Source organism: Leucopleurus acutus, assembly GCF_964270905.1.
Source record: "Leucopleurus acutus genome assembly, chromosome: 17".
Lineage (NCBI taxonomy): Eukaryota > Metazoa > Chordata > Mammalia > Artiodactyla > Delphinidae > Leucopleurus > Leucopleurus acutus.
This window is the reverse complement of record NC_139159.1, coordinates 50689864-50708142: the sequence shown is the minus strand read 5'-3', so window position 1 is coordinate 50708142 and position 18279 is coordinate 50689864. Positions and strand designations below refer to the sequence as shown.

Here is an 18279-nt window from a genome sequence, read left to right as displayed (position 1 = left end):
ACCAAAATGCACTATATAAAATACTCTTACATAGTAAAATGGTGAGACATTTTAATAGGTTTCAAATAGCAAGAGTTTATACTCATGCTCTATCTCAACCCTAAGTAGCATAAATCCTAGTTCAACTATGTGTTATCTCAGACTTTAACTGCATTTTCATAGCAAAGTTTTGTTTCTTAACTAATCAATCTGTCTATATCGCTTTTCTTTAAGTTAACTTATCATATAAATTCCCAAGCATTATGTACAATACATATGCCAATAATATACTGATTTTCAATATGAAGGCTACTACAATACTCCTTTCATTCATTTATTCAACAAATTTCTACTGGTGGTCATCTTTCCCACCATGTAGAACAGCTGAATAGTGGAAACCATTTTGGAGAGACCAAAGAATAGAATAGATAGGCTGAGAAATAGAAAAAAAGATGCTGAGATAGAGTTTGTAGTATTTGAATCCATAACTCTAATTGTTCATAAAGTCTATCCTCATTCTTTTCCTGGGGTTCTTTCTGTCAGACACCCCAATATCCTTATAATTCATCCCCCCTTTTCCTTAAGCTATTTTATTATTCCATTCATTCAGTTTTTCAACAACTGTTCACTGAGCACACTACGTATCAATTTCTATGTGAGGTGCTAGGAATACATTGATGAAGAAGATACACATGACTCTTGCATCATAAAATTTGTTTAATTTGGTCAATTCCTCCCTTACTTTTGTAGAGAAAATTTTCAATGTCTTATAGTTGTTAACCACCATTTTTAAAATGCTTTTTAAAAGGTCAACATTTACCAGTGCAATGGTAGCCAATAATTTACTTCTTGAGTGCACAAAGAAACTTGGAATTCAAAATGACTAAAATTAATTTTAAAGCACAGTCATTTCATGTAAAAGAAAAGTCATGCTTCACAGCGTGACATATAAAATATACCTCTGTATCTGTATTATTCTGTCATTTTTGGTCCTTCTTAAAATAACTATACTAACTTTTGAAATAGATGTTGCTTTTTTACCAGATATTATTTTCTTTTTTGAATTCACGTATTCAGTGACTATGAGCCCCCTAGTAGATGGCAAATGAAACAAAAATTTTGTACAGGTTACACATAATCAGTTAAAACACATTTTCATTTTATAGCACCTTGCTGATGAAATATTTATTGCAAAAGTTTTTTAAATTACCAAATAATAAAATACATAGTTCTATGTTTACACTATGCAATAAATGACAATACCACTGTAGAAAAACATCCAGACTACTTTCCATACATTGTACAAGATTGTTCAGCCTCTATTTCTTGCACATATTTCATATGCACCTATCTAAATTTTCTAAAGTCTCACACAAACCTTGATTCCTGCATCTCAAATGCTAAAGAATGAGCCATGACAAAGCTGGCCTATACACCAAAGGGTAAGTGGGGCAGCAATGTCAAATACCTCTCACACCACCACCAGAGACCTTTCAATCACACTTCATTTTGTCAGCAAGCACTGTGCGTCCTGTCCTTAAAAGAGAAATGTTCATTACCTTGTATCCGAAAAGTTGGGGAAAAGATAGATTATTGCTGGCTGTATTTCAGATGAGAACTCTATTCACTGCACATGAATCCCACATAGAATTAAGTCATGTCAGAAGCTATAAGTACCAGGTGGAGACCTATCAAATCAACCCAGCTTATAATGCAACGCTTAATAAAATATTTCATATAAAAAAATCCAGGACAAATGCCAACCTATGCAGGCTGCCAGGAGAGCAGGTGTAAACTGGACTGTCCTGGGCAAACTGGCATGCATTGCAATTCTACTTATAGGTCACTTAAATGAAAGAAACTTGACAATGGTTCAAGCTTAATTCAATTGAAAATAGGAATACTCTCTTCTTTCACTAAATATTGACATTAAAACTATTAAAATTACTTATTCCGAGTGAACAGCCTATCTGACTTCTACACAGTCAAATCAATTCTCATAATATGTTAAACATCCTTTTAAAAAAAAGTCATAGTTTGTCTTCAGGTACTCATATCATATTCTTAAAAATAAAGACATCTCTTCAGTGTTCGCTATGTGAGAACATGCCATTATATATCTTCATGTCTACTGATTGATCGTTCTGCCAATAAAAGACAAAGATGCTACAGAAATGACACTGGTCACGTCAAAGGCATTAGTATTACAGTTTGCACTCATTCAGCATTTGCACCAACCATTTATTGAATGTGCATACATTACTGGAAGTGCCACCCAATATCTAGTCATCTTTGTTGCCTTGTTGTTTCATCTGATATTCTAAAAATTATAGAAGGAATATCTAGGAATAAAGGTTATAAGGCCACTTGCTTCCATGTTATTAACATTCTTTTTCTCCTAAGGCAACCATCGGAATTTTACCTTTTCTAGTTCCTTGGCTATTTACAGTCTAATCTCTTTCTTAACTATACGTTGTTTCCCTTTAAAAATTATTTCCCTTTACATCTCTTTATCTACCTCCTCTAATCTTCATGTTAGTTTTCCCTCGCCACATACCCCATATAACCATTTTGAATAAGATGCATAAGAATTATGTCACAGTTTCATCGGACAGCTCATAGAAACAATCCACATAGTCTGTACATCATATGTAATCCACACTTAGTAAACTCTAAATATAATTGGTTTGATTCTAGGTCTACTATCAGCATTCTATAAATATGGACATCTCTGAATCTATTAAAAAGAGCCATTGTTGAAAGATTATGAAGAAAAATTATCCACTTCTGATGCAATTTCACAACAAATCTTAAGTATTTAATACCAATAAAATTGCAATGAAACTAGCAATCTTAAAATGTAGGAAACATAAGAGAGAAGATCTTAAAGGTTCTCAGCACAAGAAAAAAAAATGTATAACCAAGTGAGGTGATGGGTGTTAACCAAACTTATTGTGGAAATCATTTTGCAGTATATACATATATCAAATCATGTTGCACACAAATTAATGCAATGTTGTACGTCAATTATATTTCAATAAAATTGGGGAGTTTTTAATTTAAACAATTTAATGTAGCAATTATGCACATAATTTCCTTTTAATTTTTTATTGAAATATAATTTACATTCAGTAAAAAGTATACAAATCTTAAGTGTAACACTACAATAGCTATTGACAAATATATACAACTAGTAATCCATATCCCTCTCAAGACACAGAACATTTCCATCACTCCAGGAAGTTTCCCCAACAAAAGCATTGTTATGATTTCTTACACTGAAGATTTGTTTTGTCTCTTGTTGACCTTAATATACATGGAATCATATATTATATACTCTTTAATGTCTAGATTCTCTCACTCAGCACAATGGTTTTGAGACATCCGTGTTTCTGTGCATGTAAATAGTTCTCTAGTTTTATTAATGAACAATACTTTTATTTGAATTTACCAAAATTTGTTTATCCATTCACCTGATTGGTGGACATGTGGGAAGTTTCCATTTGGGGGCTACTAAGAACAAAGCTGCGATAAACCTTAATACACAAGTATTTTTGTACACATATGATTCCATTTTTCTTAGGTAAATACCTAAAAGTAGAATTACTGGGGCACAAGACAAGTGTATATTTAATTTTATAAGAAACTGTCAAACACTTTTCCAAAACGCCTGTACCATTTTACATGTTTTAAACTCTCACCAGCAAAGTATTAGAGATCCAGTAGCTCCAAATCTTCACAGATGTTAAGTGATATCAGGTTTTTCATTGTTTTTTTTTTAATTGTAATTTTCCAAGTGAGTGCATCAAAGTAGCTCATGGTCATCATGCTTTGCATCTCCCAAATGACTAAAGACATAGGACATTTTTCCTTTGTTTATTAGCCATTTGTGTATTTCTGTTGTGGAGAAAATACTTTTGCACTTTTTAGGGTTATTTTTATTTCTATTATTTAAATGTTAGTGCTCTTTATATTCTTTTTAAGCTACATGAATTGCAAATATTTTCTCCTGAAATTTCTTGAAGTATAATTTGGTTATACATTTTCTTAGTATCTTTGATGAACAAAGTTTTAATTTTGATGATGTCTATTTTGTCATTTTTTTGCCTTTTATAATTAGCACTTCTTGTGTTTATCTCAAAATCCTTGCCTACGTCATGAAGATAGTCTCCTCTGGCTCCTCCTAGCAGCTTTATAGTTTTAGCCCAAAGCAAGGTCACAACAATTTTCTTCTATATTTTCTTCTAGAAGTTTTATACTTTTAATTTTTGTATTTATAGCTATGATCCATTTTGGGGGTTTTTTAATGGTAAAAAAGCAAGCTTCAAATTTCATTTTTTAAATGGATATTCACTGTTACAGTACAACCGGCTTTCAGTCTTCTCCTTTCTGTCCTTTCTCTGTTTAATTGCCTTTGTACCTTTGTTGAAAATTAGTTGTCAGTATGAGTGGGTACATATTACAGACTCTCCATTGTCTTCTATTATCTTCTAAGCATTTTTAAGTAACAAGAAAAAAGGATTATATATTTACCCAAGTATTTATCACTGCCATTGTTCTTCATTTCTTGTGTAGATACATATATCTATCTGGTATAATTTTCCTTCTGCCTAGAGGACTCTGTTTATCATTTCCTACAATGCAGTTATGCTGGTGATGAATTTTTTCAGCATTTGTATATCTGAAAAGGTATTTTTGCCTTCATTTTTCAAAGATTTTTACTGGCTATAAAATACTGGTTGATGGCTTATTTATTGTTTTTAAATCTCTTAGTACTTTAAAGACATTTGTTTCATTCTCATCTCTCTTACATTGTTCCCAACAAGAAATCTGCTGTCATCTTTATCTTTGTAAGCATGTCTATATATATAAACATGTCTTTTTTCTCTGACTGATTTTAAGATTGAGCTGCTCTATTACTTATTTTATGAAACTGGATTATGATACGCCTTAGTGTAGCTTTCTTCATGTTTCTTGTATTTGGAGTTTGTAGACCTTCTCAGAGCTAAAGATTTGTAGTTTTATGAAATATGAAAAAATTCTGGCAATCATTTCTTTACATTTTTCTTTGTACTCTGCATGCTCTCCTCCCCCTTCAAGGACATGTATATTAACTGCTTGATATTGTCCCTTAGTTGATGATTCTCCTTCACTTTTTAAATTATTTTATTCATTTTTTTATTCTGTGTTTCAATTTGGATCATTTCTATTGGTTTGTCTTCAAATCCACTAATCTTTTCTTCTTCAATACCTAAACTTCCATTATCCCCATCAAGTGCATTTTTCATTTCCAATATTATAATTCTCATCTCATTTTAGCATTAGATCATTTTAGCATTTATTTTCATATATTACATATTTCTACTTAACTTTTAAAATTATATGGAATACAATTATAGTAACTTTTTTAATGTTCTTGCCTGCTCATTCTAATATCTGTGTCACTTCTAGGTTGGTGTCCAGTGTCTGATTACTTTCTAACTATTGATTGTGCTTTCGGGCTGTTTTGCCTGGTTATTTTTGACTGAATGCCAAACACTGCGACTTTTATCTTGTTGGGTGCTGGATATTTTTGTATTCCTATAAATCTTCTTGAACTTTGTTCTGGGAGGCAATTAAGTTACTTGGAAACAGGCTGATCCTTTCAGGTCTTGTTTTCATGATTTGTTATTCTGTCTGAGAGCAGTACCCAGTTTAGCATTGATTATTCCCCACTGCTGAGGCAAGACTTTCCAAAATACTCTACCCAGAGTTCCAGGAATCTTGAGGTTTTCTAGTCTGGCTGCTGGGAACAGACACTATTCTTGGTCCTGTGTGAATGCAGGCCAGTGTTTCTCTAATCATTTTGGATGATTCTTTCCCTGGCCTCAAGTAGTTTCTTCACATGCATGTCCCAATCATTCCTCCACTGAATACACAAGAATTATCATATGTAGATCTCCAGGATATCTTGCTGTTCAGCTCTCTCCCCTCTGGTACTCTTTCTAGAAAACTCCAGCTGCCTTGGTCTCCCCATACCCTCAGAACTGTCTCCTCAACTCAGGAAGACCTCTGGGCTCTGCCTATACTCCTCTCCCTTGCAACATCCTGGAAACTCTCAAAGCAGTATGCTAAGGCAATCATAAGGCTCGCTTTATTTCCCATTTCTCAGGTATTATTCTCCTCTGTTGCCTGACGCCCAATTTCTTAAAAACCATTGTTTCAAATAGTTTGTCTATTTTTACAGATGTTTTGGGCAAAAAGGTAAATCGAGGCCCTATTATTCCATCTATACATATAGCAGAAGTCTTAAACATATATTTTAATTATTACTTTTACTTTAAAATAATCAAATGCTCACAAAGATACTTGGAAGGTCAACAGTAACAGAGAATAAAGAAATGATGGTTATTACCAAACTGTTAACTATTCATTATACAAGTTTTAACTTGCTTTAAAGCTTTACACTTTCGATCTAAGATAATCAGTTTATATTGTATTACTCTCTTGTCATCACTTACACCTGGTAGCATTTTTCACCATCTAACAAAATGCACTGAGATGTAATTTAGTCATATGACTTTTTTGTTTTTCACTCTTGTCTAATTAAAATTCCAGACAAAATCATAATGTAGTCTTTCAGTACTTTCATTGTGTCATTATTTAAGCAGTAAAATGCAGAAATAAATACTTAAGAATCTGTAATGCCTATAAAATATTGTTTCTTTGTAGTGATGCTTCTTAAAAATGCTTCATAGTCCATTAACAGCAGGTAACTCTGTTACTTTTTCCTATCACTTTTAAACTTTTGTTTCACGATAGAGTAAGGAAGTAGGGAAAATAGCATAAGAAATATTACATAGTAATACAATTATAAGATCACAGTGAAAATGTTCTTAGTGAAGATTTAACCTAATATTGCCAATATATTCAATTATAAATATGAATCATGGTGAAATTATTTGGCCATGTGGTAACAAGTAATATCTATACTGAAAGTCAATAAATATTTGTTGAATAAACTAATTATAATAATGAGTTTAATATGAATGAATACAATCCTCTACTAATTGAGCACAAGACTATCAATTATAGGAGAGGAAGAAAAAATGGAAGAGAATGCTTCCAAGTTTATACCATGGCAGAAGACCTTAAAATACAACATAAATAATTTTAGACCTGGAGGTCTTTTCAAGATCTTGGAGAACACCTTTCCTATTTCAGAGATCGAAAAGTGAACACAAAGAAAAGATATACATCTACAAATGCTAACAGTAAAGGGAAGAAGTTAGAACAGAACCTATATCTTCTAACTTCCAGTTTTTGTATCTCTTCTACCATACAAATTAGTCATAATATTTCTTACTTTTTAACTTCTCCCAACATTCCAGGAAGTGCTAAATAAATAAATAGTAAAATGTTACATGAAAGAAAAAAACAATTAGCTGTTTCCTAAATTTCATTAATTTTCAACTTTGGAAAATATGAGCATCCAACTTTTAAATAATTCCAAATGTATAAAACATCAACTCAATGTTGTAGAACAGTTTTACTTTGGTTTTTCTGTAATTTTTTAACAAAATAATATTGTTTTAAAAATGGCTATTTCACCCACCCTCCTCTAAATCCCATCTTAGATCCTCTAACCCAGTGGTTCACAGCCCTCTTCCAGGCCAATGCCTCTTTGTAAAACAAATTCTTTGTAACATCCCCTTTACTACCCTGAAAAGGAAATCCAGAGGAAAAAATGTCCTAAGAATTCACATAATTTTTAAGACATATATATATTCCTAACTCTATAATAAAAGGAAAAATAAATAATTTATAAAAAATAAAATATATTTAAATAAGTAAATGCTCAGGCACAACAACCCAAGATGTCATAATAAAGGAGTCAGATACTTACACCTACATGAATGTGGTCAACCTGTGCCCCACTCAGTAAATGTGTCAAAACAGTACACTCAAATGTGGAACGATGTTGCCTCTAAGAACCACAAAGGTCCACTAAGTGTTATGCCTCTTAGTGACGGAGCTACAAAGGACAACTGCCACTGAGCTATTAAAGGACACTGGTGTTTCCCTCCCTAATATATCTCTAGATGCCTTTGTGCTTTGCTACTGGTCTCCACTAGTAAGTAGTATTGGCATCACTTGGCAGTTTGTTAAAAACACAGATTCTCGGGTACTACCTCAGACCTATCAAATTCAAATCTATATTTTAATAAGATCGTCAGGTTATATGGATGTAAATTAAAGGCTGAGAAACCACTGGGCACTCCTGGGGGACATAGTAAGGAAGAGGGTAAACAAACTGCACATAACAAAAATAGTGGTTATTTCAATACGTATTTTGAAATTTAAAAAAACATATTTGAAAATCTCTAACAATATTTTGTACCTAAGTTGATAATAAACATTTGTCATTTTTATGAATAAATGAACTAAGTAAATACTCATTAACTCAAAGCTAAGGTCTAGAGCCAACTTGGTATTCATTCACCCAGTAAATACTAAAGGTCTATGTGTAAAGCACTGTGCTAAGATCTGTGAGAGAAGTAAAAAGTCATAAAACAGGTCAAAACCACTGCAGTATATAGTTAAAGATTAAACTAAAGCTCCTAAAAAGAAGGAAATGTAACACACTCTTCTCTCAAACATACTTCTAGGTTCATAGATTTAAATTTAATTAAACCAAAGTTTCTCTTTTTCAGGCCACTGGTTTCTGAATGGTATTGAAGAACAAATTACTAACAATACTTTAAACTGGAGTTATATTTTTTATGAGATGCTCCATTTTACTGTCCAAGTCAAATACTGCTGAAAGACCCATTGTGGTAAGAAAGGAGAAAAACATGGGGAGAGAGAGACAAAGACAGAGAGAGAGAAAGAGAGAGAGAGGAGCGGGAGGTAAGGCTAACAAGAAAACAGGCTTAACTGAAGTAATTTAAATAGTAACAAAAGAAAATGAGCAAAGAAAGGAGAAATTTCAACACCACTAAGAGAACTAACTACTTACTCTCTTGGGCAAGAAAAGGCAAATTTTTTTGTAAAGGGTCATAAAGTAAATATTTTAGGCTACGAAGACCATATAACATGGTCTCTTGCAGCTACTCAACTCTTATAACTACAATGGTAGCTGAAAGCAGCCATAGATAATAAGTAAACTAATAGATGTGACTGTGTTCCAATAAAACTTTATTTACAAAAGACAGATGGCACAGATTTGGTGCCAGGGATGTAGTTTGCTGATCCCTTGCTCTAGGGGAAACAATTCAAAAGGTTCAAAGATACAGGCCTAATAAATTAATATAGAATCTGCATTTAAAAAATAATAAACCATAGGCTCTTTCTTGCTGATGATAAGGGGAATTAAATTAGTCTTGAAGAGAAAGTACTTTCCAAATAAAACTTTATACAATTATAACCAGTTACATTTTCTAGGCATAACTACCAAATCTGATATTAAGCTCTAACTTCTTCCCTGACTAAAAGTAATTCTTATTAACAAAAGAAGCTATTGGTCTGACTTGTATTAGGTTCAGAAAGCAAGGAGTCATGAAAGTGTGCATTTACTAGTTACAGCTGTCAAAGGCACAAGGCAAAAGAAAAAAAGGAACTACTACACCTTGCTTCCAGATTCTACTGTTTATTCAGGCTAGTAGTTTGTCATTGAAAGAACCATTAAGAGATAATATTGAAAGAAATATATTTGTTCTTATTACCACCTTCTTCAAAGATTAGAGATATGCTTCTAGCTTCCCTACAGTGATGAATTAATTACTCGAAAATTTGTTGTATTTATTTCTAACATCCGTAACCTCCTGACAACATGCACTCCAAAACTTACTAATTGATTATGTGACCCAGTGTTTTAGTATTTCCTTTTTTCTTCCCAAACTTACCTCTCTAAAGTCCAAAGGAAACTATCTCATGCAGCTATCTAGTTTTTGAAGGAGTCTGTTCCCATTATCCATTTTATTGTCATTCATTCATTTAAAATCCTATCTCCATTGGTTATCATCTATTTTTTTTCACCCAAGCTCATATATCTTGACCATTTCACTTGCCATTTTACAAGTTTTCTTGATTTCTAAAGTCCTTGTGTAGCAGACACTGCTACTGTCTTAACCCACGTTGCCGTATCCTTCACTGTTCCCCACATAGCAATGTTATCTTACTGTATTTTTAATATTCTGCCTGAGTGCTTTCTCTGGCACAGGAGTATGCTTGAGCAATGAGTTCTAGAGAGTTAACAACCCCAGGAACAGCCCTAGACCAATAGCAAAGGAAAGTTATGGATAAATATCCCCAGCCTCCTTGCCCATTATATGGGATAACTTTGAGGTCGTGATACCGGGTCTCCCAAAAGTCCCAGTAAGATTAAGACACAGCTGCTGAAAGAGGTTACCTGCTCTTAAATGCATCCAATATTGTATTCTTTCTCTTAACTGGATCATTTCCCACTTCCCTACAGGTAAGTGCCTGGGATTGCCTTCCATATAAACGACCCGCTCTCAAATCTTTGTGTGCTTAAGGTGGTCCTCAATCTAAGATGGTCCTCTAACCTTAAAATTCCTGGGTTCCTGAGATTTTGCACTGAGAGGAGTTCATAGCACACCAGCCATGAAATCGCCAACTGTTTTGCCCAAAGGTAGGATTACATTGTTTCACTTTTGCTAGTTTTCAAAAGATCTGGCACAGCCATCATTTTATTATTCTCCCAAGACATAGCAACACACCAGAGTGATGGCTTTAGCCACCTTCTAAAGTGACTCCCAGTTACCTTACCTGTCATAACTGAGTGCTCACGTAATAGGAGCGGGTATGCCTCGCACCAAGCCACGCACAGGAGAGGCTGGGACGCTGGTGTGGGGTGGGGCACGGACGCAGGGGCGCGGTCCAGTCGGTAGCTGGCCTCGCTCAGGTTCTTCGGGCTCAGCTGAGCCCCTCTCCCAACCCTGCGTACCTGAAGGCTCACAGCCCTCCAGTTCTTGGCCAACACTCCCCTCGTTTGGGTTTGGGGCTTGAGCTTTTCCATCCCCAGCACCTGGCAGGGTGTTGGGCCAGGGAAGCCTGATCAAGTGGCCAACAGCGGCTGGAGGACAGCACCACCCCGCCCAGCGCCGGACCTCAGGCCAGCAGCCAGAGTCCAGGCTCCGAAGAAAGGCAGGTAAGGGCTGTCGCTGTGTAAATGGGCGGGGGTCAGTTGCCCTCAAGTTGGAGGAGAGTCTACATCACAAAACCTAACTCAACTTTTGTTACTAAGGGACTCGTGTTGAGCAAAATCTGATGTTAACTTTGAAGGAGAGATTTGTTCTTCGCCTTCAAATTGTAATCGGGGCGGGGCGGGCGGGCAGCCCTTAGCATTCCACCCTTAATACCTGGCCAGCGCGTGGCCGTCACGAGGCCTTAGAACAGCAGTTAGAGGTCCCGCTCTGCCAGCAGTCAGCCTCGCAGTGATCCTCCGGGCAGAAAGTGCCGTGAGCGGTGGATCGTGGCCTTCTCCCCAGGGCTCGAGGCCCTCCAGCCTCCACGCTGGTGGGTGAGCTGGGGGGCCCAGGACAGGCTGAGGGCTGTGCCCTGCAAAGTTCCAGAGCCCTTGCCATGGCCGCCCACTGGCTGGGCCCAGGCCTTGACCTAATGGCGGCGGCAGTCTCCATGGGTCCCAGTCAATGGAAGCCTCAGCACCTGCATTATATGGACACTGCCACTAAGGTAACAGCTTCAACCAGCTTCAGTCTGTCCATTCAAGTTTTGAAAATTGGTACAGCTTAGATCAGCTGCCTAACCCCCTAAGAGGTGGCCGGAGGTCAGGGGTAAGTTGCAAGAACACTGCACATCATTAGTTCAGGTCCACCTCTGTGGCTGGGGCTCTTCTCAAAGAAGGACAATTGTTGCGAGCTGGGAATTCACCTGACAGGTATTTGCTACAAGTGATTCGCTCCAGTTTAAGTGAAAAGCCTGAGAGCCAGCTGGGTCCTGGGCACTTGGCTCCCTCAATGATGACGGCTGGGCAGGGTCTGATAACCCGGCCCTGAGGGCACCACCAGCTGAGATCTGCCTCTTCAGCCAGGCCTGGGCACTGGCAGGAGGACCCAGACTGGGTGCTGGATGAACGCTCCCAGGCAGGGTAACGGCCCGCGCAGGGACCCCCTCCTCTTAGCCAGGGCCTGGACCCTGGAGGGAGAAACTTGAGCCTTGGGACTTTGCCCTTTCTTGTCAGAACGGGAAGAACATTCATTTTGGTGGAGGTTTATAGGAACATTGTTACCTGACCATGACCTGACCTCAAGAACAAAGGTTCTGACACCAGGAAGTTTGACAACTAACTACACCCCTCCCTCACATTTCCTATAAAAGGGTTTTGCTGAAAGCTTACGGGGAGTTTGGGGTTTGGGGGGCCTGAGCCACCCGTCTCCTTGCATGACCCTGCAATATACCTTTCTCCGCTCCAAACTGACGTTTTGGTATTTTTTGGCCTCACTGTGCATCGGGCACACAGACTTGCATTCGATAACGCTCAGGACTCACCATCCTATAAGTACAGTTTAGATGTGTTTTTCCACAAAATGCATGACTTTCTACTTGTTCACGTGTAAATGTATCTGCCAATTCTAGATAACAAACATAGTGTAAACCAGATTTTGTTTTTAAGCAGAGGAACGTGGTATAGAAAAATAATCTTCCCAAGAAAACTTTTCATTATCCCCCTTCCAAAAGTAGGAACTCTAAGAACCATAAACACTGTTTTAAAAAGACTAACCCTTTGAACATGGAGAAGCCCATAGAACTGAGCCAAAAGAGTAAATAACAGAGTTAGCCCATGGAAAAATCAAACTCACGAAACCCTTTCATCAATATTTACCTGCTTTGAAGACCACTTCATCCATCAACCCAAGGTAGAACCTTTGGAGACATCCTTAATCTTCCCCATTCTCTTAATTCCTCTCCCAGTTAGTCCCATCAGTTGAACCTCTCCGAAGTGTCTTAAAAAAAACATTTCTTCATTCCCCTTGCTCTTATGCCAGTTTGTCTTTCCTGTGACCATAACCTATCTAGGTTCCCTGTCTCATTTCACTTCTTTATTCTGGAAAAACCTGACACTCCCACATCAAACCTAAGACTGTTCAAACCTATAATAGCTCAAGTCCTGAACATCACTTTCAGCATTTCTATAAAACATATGGACATTTACATTATATTTAGACAACACATTTGTTGCCTAAACATTTCATGTATTTTTATTTCTGTTTGGAATGAAGATTAAAAATAATGTTTACCTAAAGATTAAGCAAAATGTTTACCTGTCTGAAGCTACGTCACTGGCAATTTGGTGCTTCACTCCTGACCCATTTTTAATAGAATCCTGTCTTGTGAGCCCATGAGATCGACTTTTCTCCACTGCAGGTACAGATAAGTCACCTGAGGGTCCTTGGAACGGGGCCTGCTCATGCAGTTTTGCTTTCTTCTCCTGAGGTGCCTCCTCATTCCGCAGTCCTCGGAGAACCTTTTGATCAGGTTGCTGTGGTGTATTAGATCCACTATTATAAAACCATGCTCCTGATTTAGTGAGGATTTCTTGTTGTTTTCGGCACAAATTACATACCCACATAACCTGCACACGAATATACAGGGAAAAGAAATTAGTGTTTCCAAAAGTTAAAAGCAAATAAAAATAGAGACAACAACTCAAGCTAACAAAAAAAGTACATGGTTATCCTTTCTGAAGTTAAAATGTAATCCTGATCAACTGCTATTGTTAATTAAATCACATATCTTAATTTTGTCAACAGACAAAACTGACAATATTTACTGGTAGTAGAAACACCAAACTAGAATGTGAAATTACTAGTTGTTTATTTATATTCTTTAATTGCTTTGTATTTAAATTAGGGGCATAGTATAATACAAAGAAAATGGATTTTGAGGTTAGAAAAACTTGGGTTTAAATACCAACTGCAAGACTGGAAACTTGGCAACCTTCAACAAGGTACTGAACATTCATAGCTATAAAACTTAGTTTCCTTAATGATAAAATAGAGAAATAGGTATAATAATATTCATCCCCTATATTGTTTTGAGGATTGAAATAATTTATATAAAACGTCTGGCACAATGCCTGGTATATGTTGGACTTCAATAGATTACCTACTAATATTAGGTTAATCTTCTATCATCAACTATATTACAGTTTCTTGAAGGGGCTTTTATTTCTTTTGAGTAGCTCCTAATGACTAAAATAAAGCTAGGAACATTGCTGATCCTCAATAGAAACCTATTAATTGCTCATAACTTTAGTAGGACACTTAACATAAAATGTACCATTTTAACCATTTTTAAGTGCACAGTTCAGTAGTATTAAGTATATTCACATTGCTGTGAAACAGATCTACAAAATGTTCATCTTGCAAAATTCAAAGTCTATATCCATTAAACAGCAAATCCCCTTTTCTCCCTCCCCCCATCCCCTGGTAACCACCATTCTACACTTGATTTTTTAATAGATATGTTTTTCAGACTCCAGGAATCTAAGAATATTAAAACTAACATCTGTTTGACCAGAAAACCTTTGCCTTCTTCTGAAAAATATTTTTCAATTAGAAAAAAAATCATACATTCATGAAATAAAAGGTAAGTTAATATTTCAAGTGTTTTCTATGTTATATGTCAAATATTGAATCTTACACAGCTCTCCAGATTGCTAAACATTTCCTCATAGTTTAAATAAATTATAATATAGAAAATCGCAGTAAAAGAAAACTTCAACATGGTATTTTCAACTGATACGAGAATGCTTTTGTAAAATACCATTTAAAATTTTTGCTTAACTTCTCATTATTCCCAGTTCACATTGTTTGTATAGTTTATATCATACAACACTGTACTTGATCATTTTTCTATTTTGTTCTCCCTTCAAATTGTATATACATTTCTCTTTTCTCCAACTAAATTGAAAGCTCACTGGGGGCAAGGTCTATATCTTCTATTTGCATAATAAGACCTTATAAATTATAGAACAGTAAGACCTTCTAAATGTTTGCTAACTTGAATTCTTTTGAAGTCTTTCTGGGGGATGTATTATAATAAAATTTTTTATACTATTACACTAAGATTTATGTTTCATCCATTTCCAAAAGAATTAGTCAGCAATAACATCAATTTCTGTGACTATCTTATTTTTAAAAGTAAATAAGAAAGTATTTTTGATATTAAAATACCGAAATCTCACTCAAATTTTAAAAAAAAAATCATAGTCCAAATTTCTTTTGGTTTGAATACATACAAAATATAAACATATCTAACTCATCTCAAAAATCAAATTTCAACCAAGATCTTCAGCCTTTCAATGCCATCTTGTGGCAATTATAGGTATTGTCGATATCTTTTAAAAGTGAAAGGCGCACTAAATATAGAACCAGAAAATATTGTTAAAATAAATTAAATTTGAATTTCAACTTTTCTGCTTTATTTTAAACAAATTACTCATTGTACAAATAGCATCATTTCCATATAGCACAAAATGAAAAAAAGACTTGGAAGCATTATGGGCTTAGTTTTCCTCATCTGTTAACACCTAATAGATATTAATATAAGATAAATGACTGTAAGTGTGAAGGATGATGTCTGACTCTCTGTGTATTAATACCCTTCCCATACTCTCTGAGCTATCCACATTGGTTGCTCTTTTTCAGACTAGATCCTATGTGCCCTCCTAAACTGCTGGCTTCTAGTAATCCTTATATCCTAACAACAAATTACCCTTCTCTTACTATCTCCTCCTACTCTTGGATTAAGAGCTTATTAATCTTTAAAGCTTAGGAAGCCTAAATTCACTCACTTAAATTAGTACAGGGACTGACACTTTCAGCTGAAAACCTTTACACACATTGCACCTTGTAAATTGATGATACTGCAGGATACCTTACAAACTCATACACATGCTATGAGATGACTTTTTACTAGTTGGCTGTGAAATAATTAACATCTATTAGAGGTAAAGTCTGTGTCCATGGAAAATAATTTAACTAATTTGGGAATATAATAGCAGGACTTTTGTTAATGGAACCCTTTAACCAATTAAGTTAACCAGCAAATGTATCTTATGATGAATGCTGTTAAAAATATCTTAGAAATATACATGCCTGTAAATCACCATGGTTAGAGCCTATTAGTGTGGCTGGTCATCATTTATCAAAAAACATCTAGGCCCCAAGAATACAAAGACATAGAGGATTCAAAATTATAAGGTATTATTATTTTCAGTTCTAAATATGCCAATATTTGGGACTTCCCTGGTGGTCCAGTGGTTAGGACTTCGCCTTCCAATGCAGGGGGTGAGGGTTCGATCCCTGGTCGAGGAGCTAAGATCCCACATGCCTCGCAGCCAAAAAACCAAAACATAAAACAGAAGCAATATTGTAACAAATTCAATAAGGACTTGAAAAAAATTGGTCCACAGGGCTTCCCTGGTGGCACAGTGGTTAAGAATCCACCTGCCAATGCAGGGGACATGGGTTCAAGCCCTGGTCCAGGAAGATCCCACATGTTGCAGAGCAACAAAGCCTGTGAGCCACAACTATTTAGCCCGCGTGCCACAACTAATGAAGCCCGTGCGCCTAGAGCCCACGCTCCGCAAGAAGAGAAGCACTGCAATGAGACGCCTGCGCACCGCAACAAAGAGTAGCCCCAGCTTGCTGCAACTAGAGGAAGCCCGCGCGCAGCCACGAAGACACAATGCAATGCGTTGTCTAAATGGTTTTACATTTGACTCCTACTAAACACTGAAAAAACAGATAATCCCAAACTTTTTCAAACTATTATAGAAAGGGGGGAAAAAAAAAGGTAAGGTTCCCAATGCAATTTATAAGACTAGAAAGATTTTAATGGCAAAATCAGAAAAGGGCAGTAATTAGTTTCCTATGGCTGCTGTAACAAATTACCACAAACTGATGGTCTAAAACAACAGAAATATATTCTCTCACAATGCTGAAGACCAAAGTCTGAATTCAAATTCAGTATCAATGGGCCAAAATCAAGGTATCAACAGGGTCATGCTCATTCAAGAGGCTCTAGGGGAAATCAGTTCTTTGCCTCTTCTGGCAGTCAGCTTCTGATGGCTACAAGCATTCTTTGGCTTGTGGCCACGTCAATCCAATCTTCAGGGACAGCATCTTCAGATCTCTCTCTGCTACAACCTCACATCATCTTCTCTGTGTGTGTGTGTAATCTCCCTCTTATAAGGATACAAATGATTATATTAAGGGCCTAGACAGATAATCTCCCCATCTCAAGATTCTTAACATAATGACATCTGCACAGATTGTTTGTTTGTTTTGCTATATAAGGTTATTCACAGGTTCAGGGATTAGGGCATGGATATTTTTTTGAGGGGCCATTTTCGGCCTACCACAGACAATATAAAAGTAGAATTATAGGCCAACAGCACAAATAAAAATGGATGCATTGATCTTAAAATCAAATGTTAAATTTCATACAGCAAATATATATGATAAAGAACAAAAAGAACCTATCATGACAAAGGGAAGATTATAACAAGAATAGTTTAATATTAGAAAATATACCAATGTAATTCACCACATTAATAGATTAAAATAGAAAAAAAGTAGTCATACTGATACGGAAAAACCATTCAGCATTCATAAAATGTAAGACTCATTCATGTGAAAATAAAATCTAGCAAATAGAAAAGCAATGCTTAAGCCTGATAAAGGGTATCTACAAAAACTTATATCCTATTTTATACTTAAAGATGAAAAGTAAGAGCATTTCCCTTTAAGTCAGGAATGAGCTAAGGATTCCAAGTATCATCATTTCTATTCAACACTGTCCTGGAGGCACTAGCTTATTAGTAAATCTCACACACACGAGACAAGAAGGATGAAATAAAACTGTCCTTATCTAAACACTATATGATTGTGAATACCATTTGATTATGACATAAAAATCCAAGAAAATCTACAGACAACATATTAGAAGTAATAAGAGAGCTCCATAAGTTTCCTAGATCAAAGATGGACAAAGATAAACAGCATTTCAGTACACCACTAATAACCAATCATAAACATTTAATTAAAAAATTTTAAAGATACCTGTTTCAAAGAAAATTAGTATACAAGAGTCTAAAAGAAGACTTACATAAATGGAAAGATATACTCTGTTGCAATAAGAAGACCAAATACCACCAGGATGTCAGTCTCCCGAATTAAATCTATAACGTTCAGTGCAATTTTAATCAGACTCCTACCATGTTTTTCATAGAATTTATCAAGCTAATTCTGAAATGAATATGGAAGAGCC

General features: G+C 35.8%; 1 protein-coding gene across 21 annotated transcripts in view; it reads right to left on the bottom strand.

Annotated features, from left to right (window-relative positions):
• The window catches only part of RIMS2 (regulating synaptic membrane exocytosis 2), a gene marked incomplete at its 5' end in the record, with an annotated part of 584629 nt that overhangs the window by 375208 nt on the left and 191142 nt on the right, over positions 1-18279 (bottom strand). For all 21 annotated transcript variants that reach the window (XM_082858721.1, XM_082858710.1, XM_082858742.1 and 18 more), the window contains one exon: positions 13266-13576. In XM_082858721.1, the coding sequence (XP_082714847.1) occupies positions 13266-13576 (311 nt within the window). The remainder of the gene's footprint in view (positions 1-13265; positions 13577-18279) is intronic.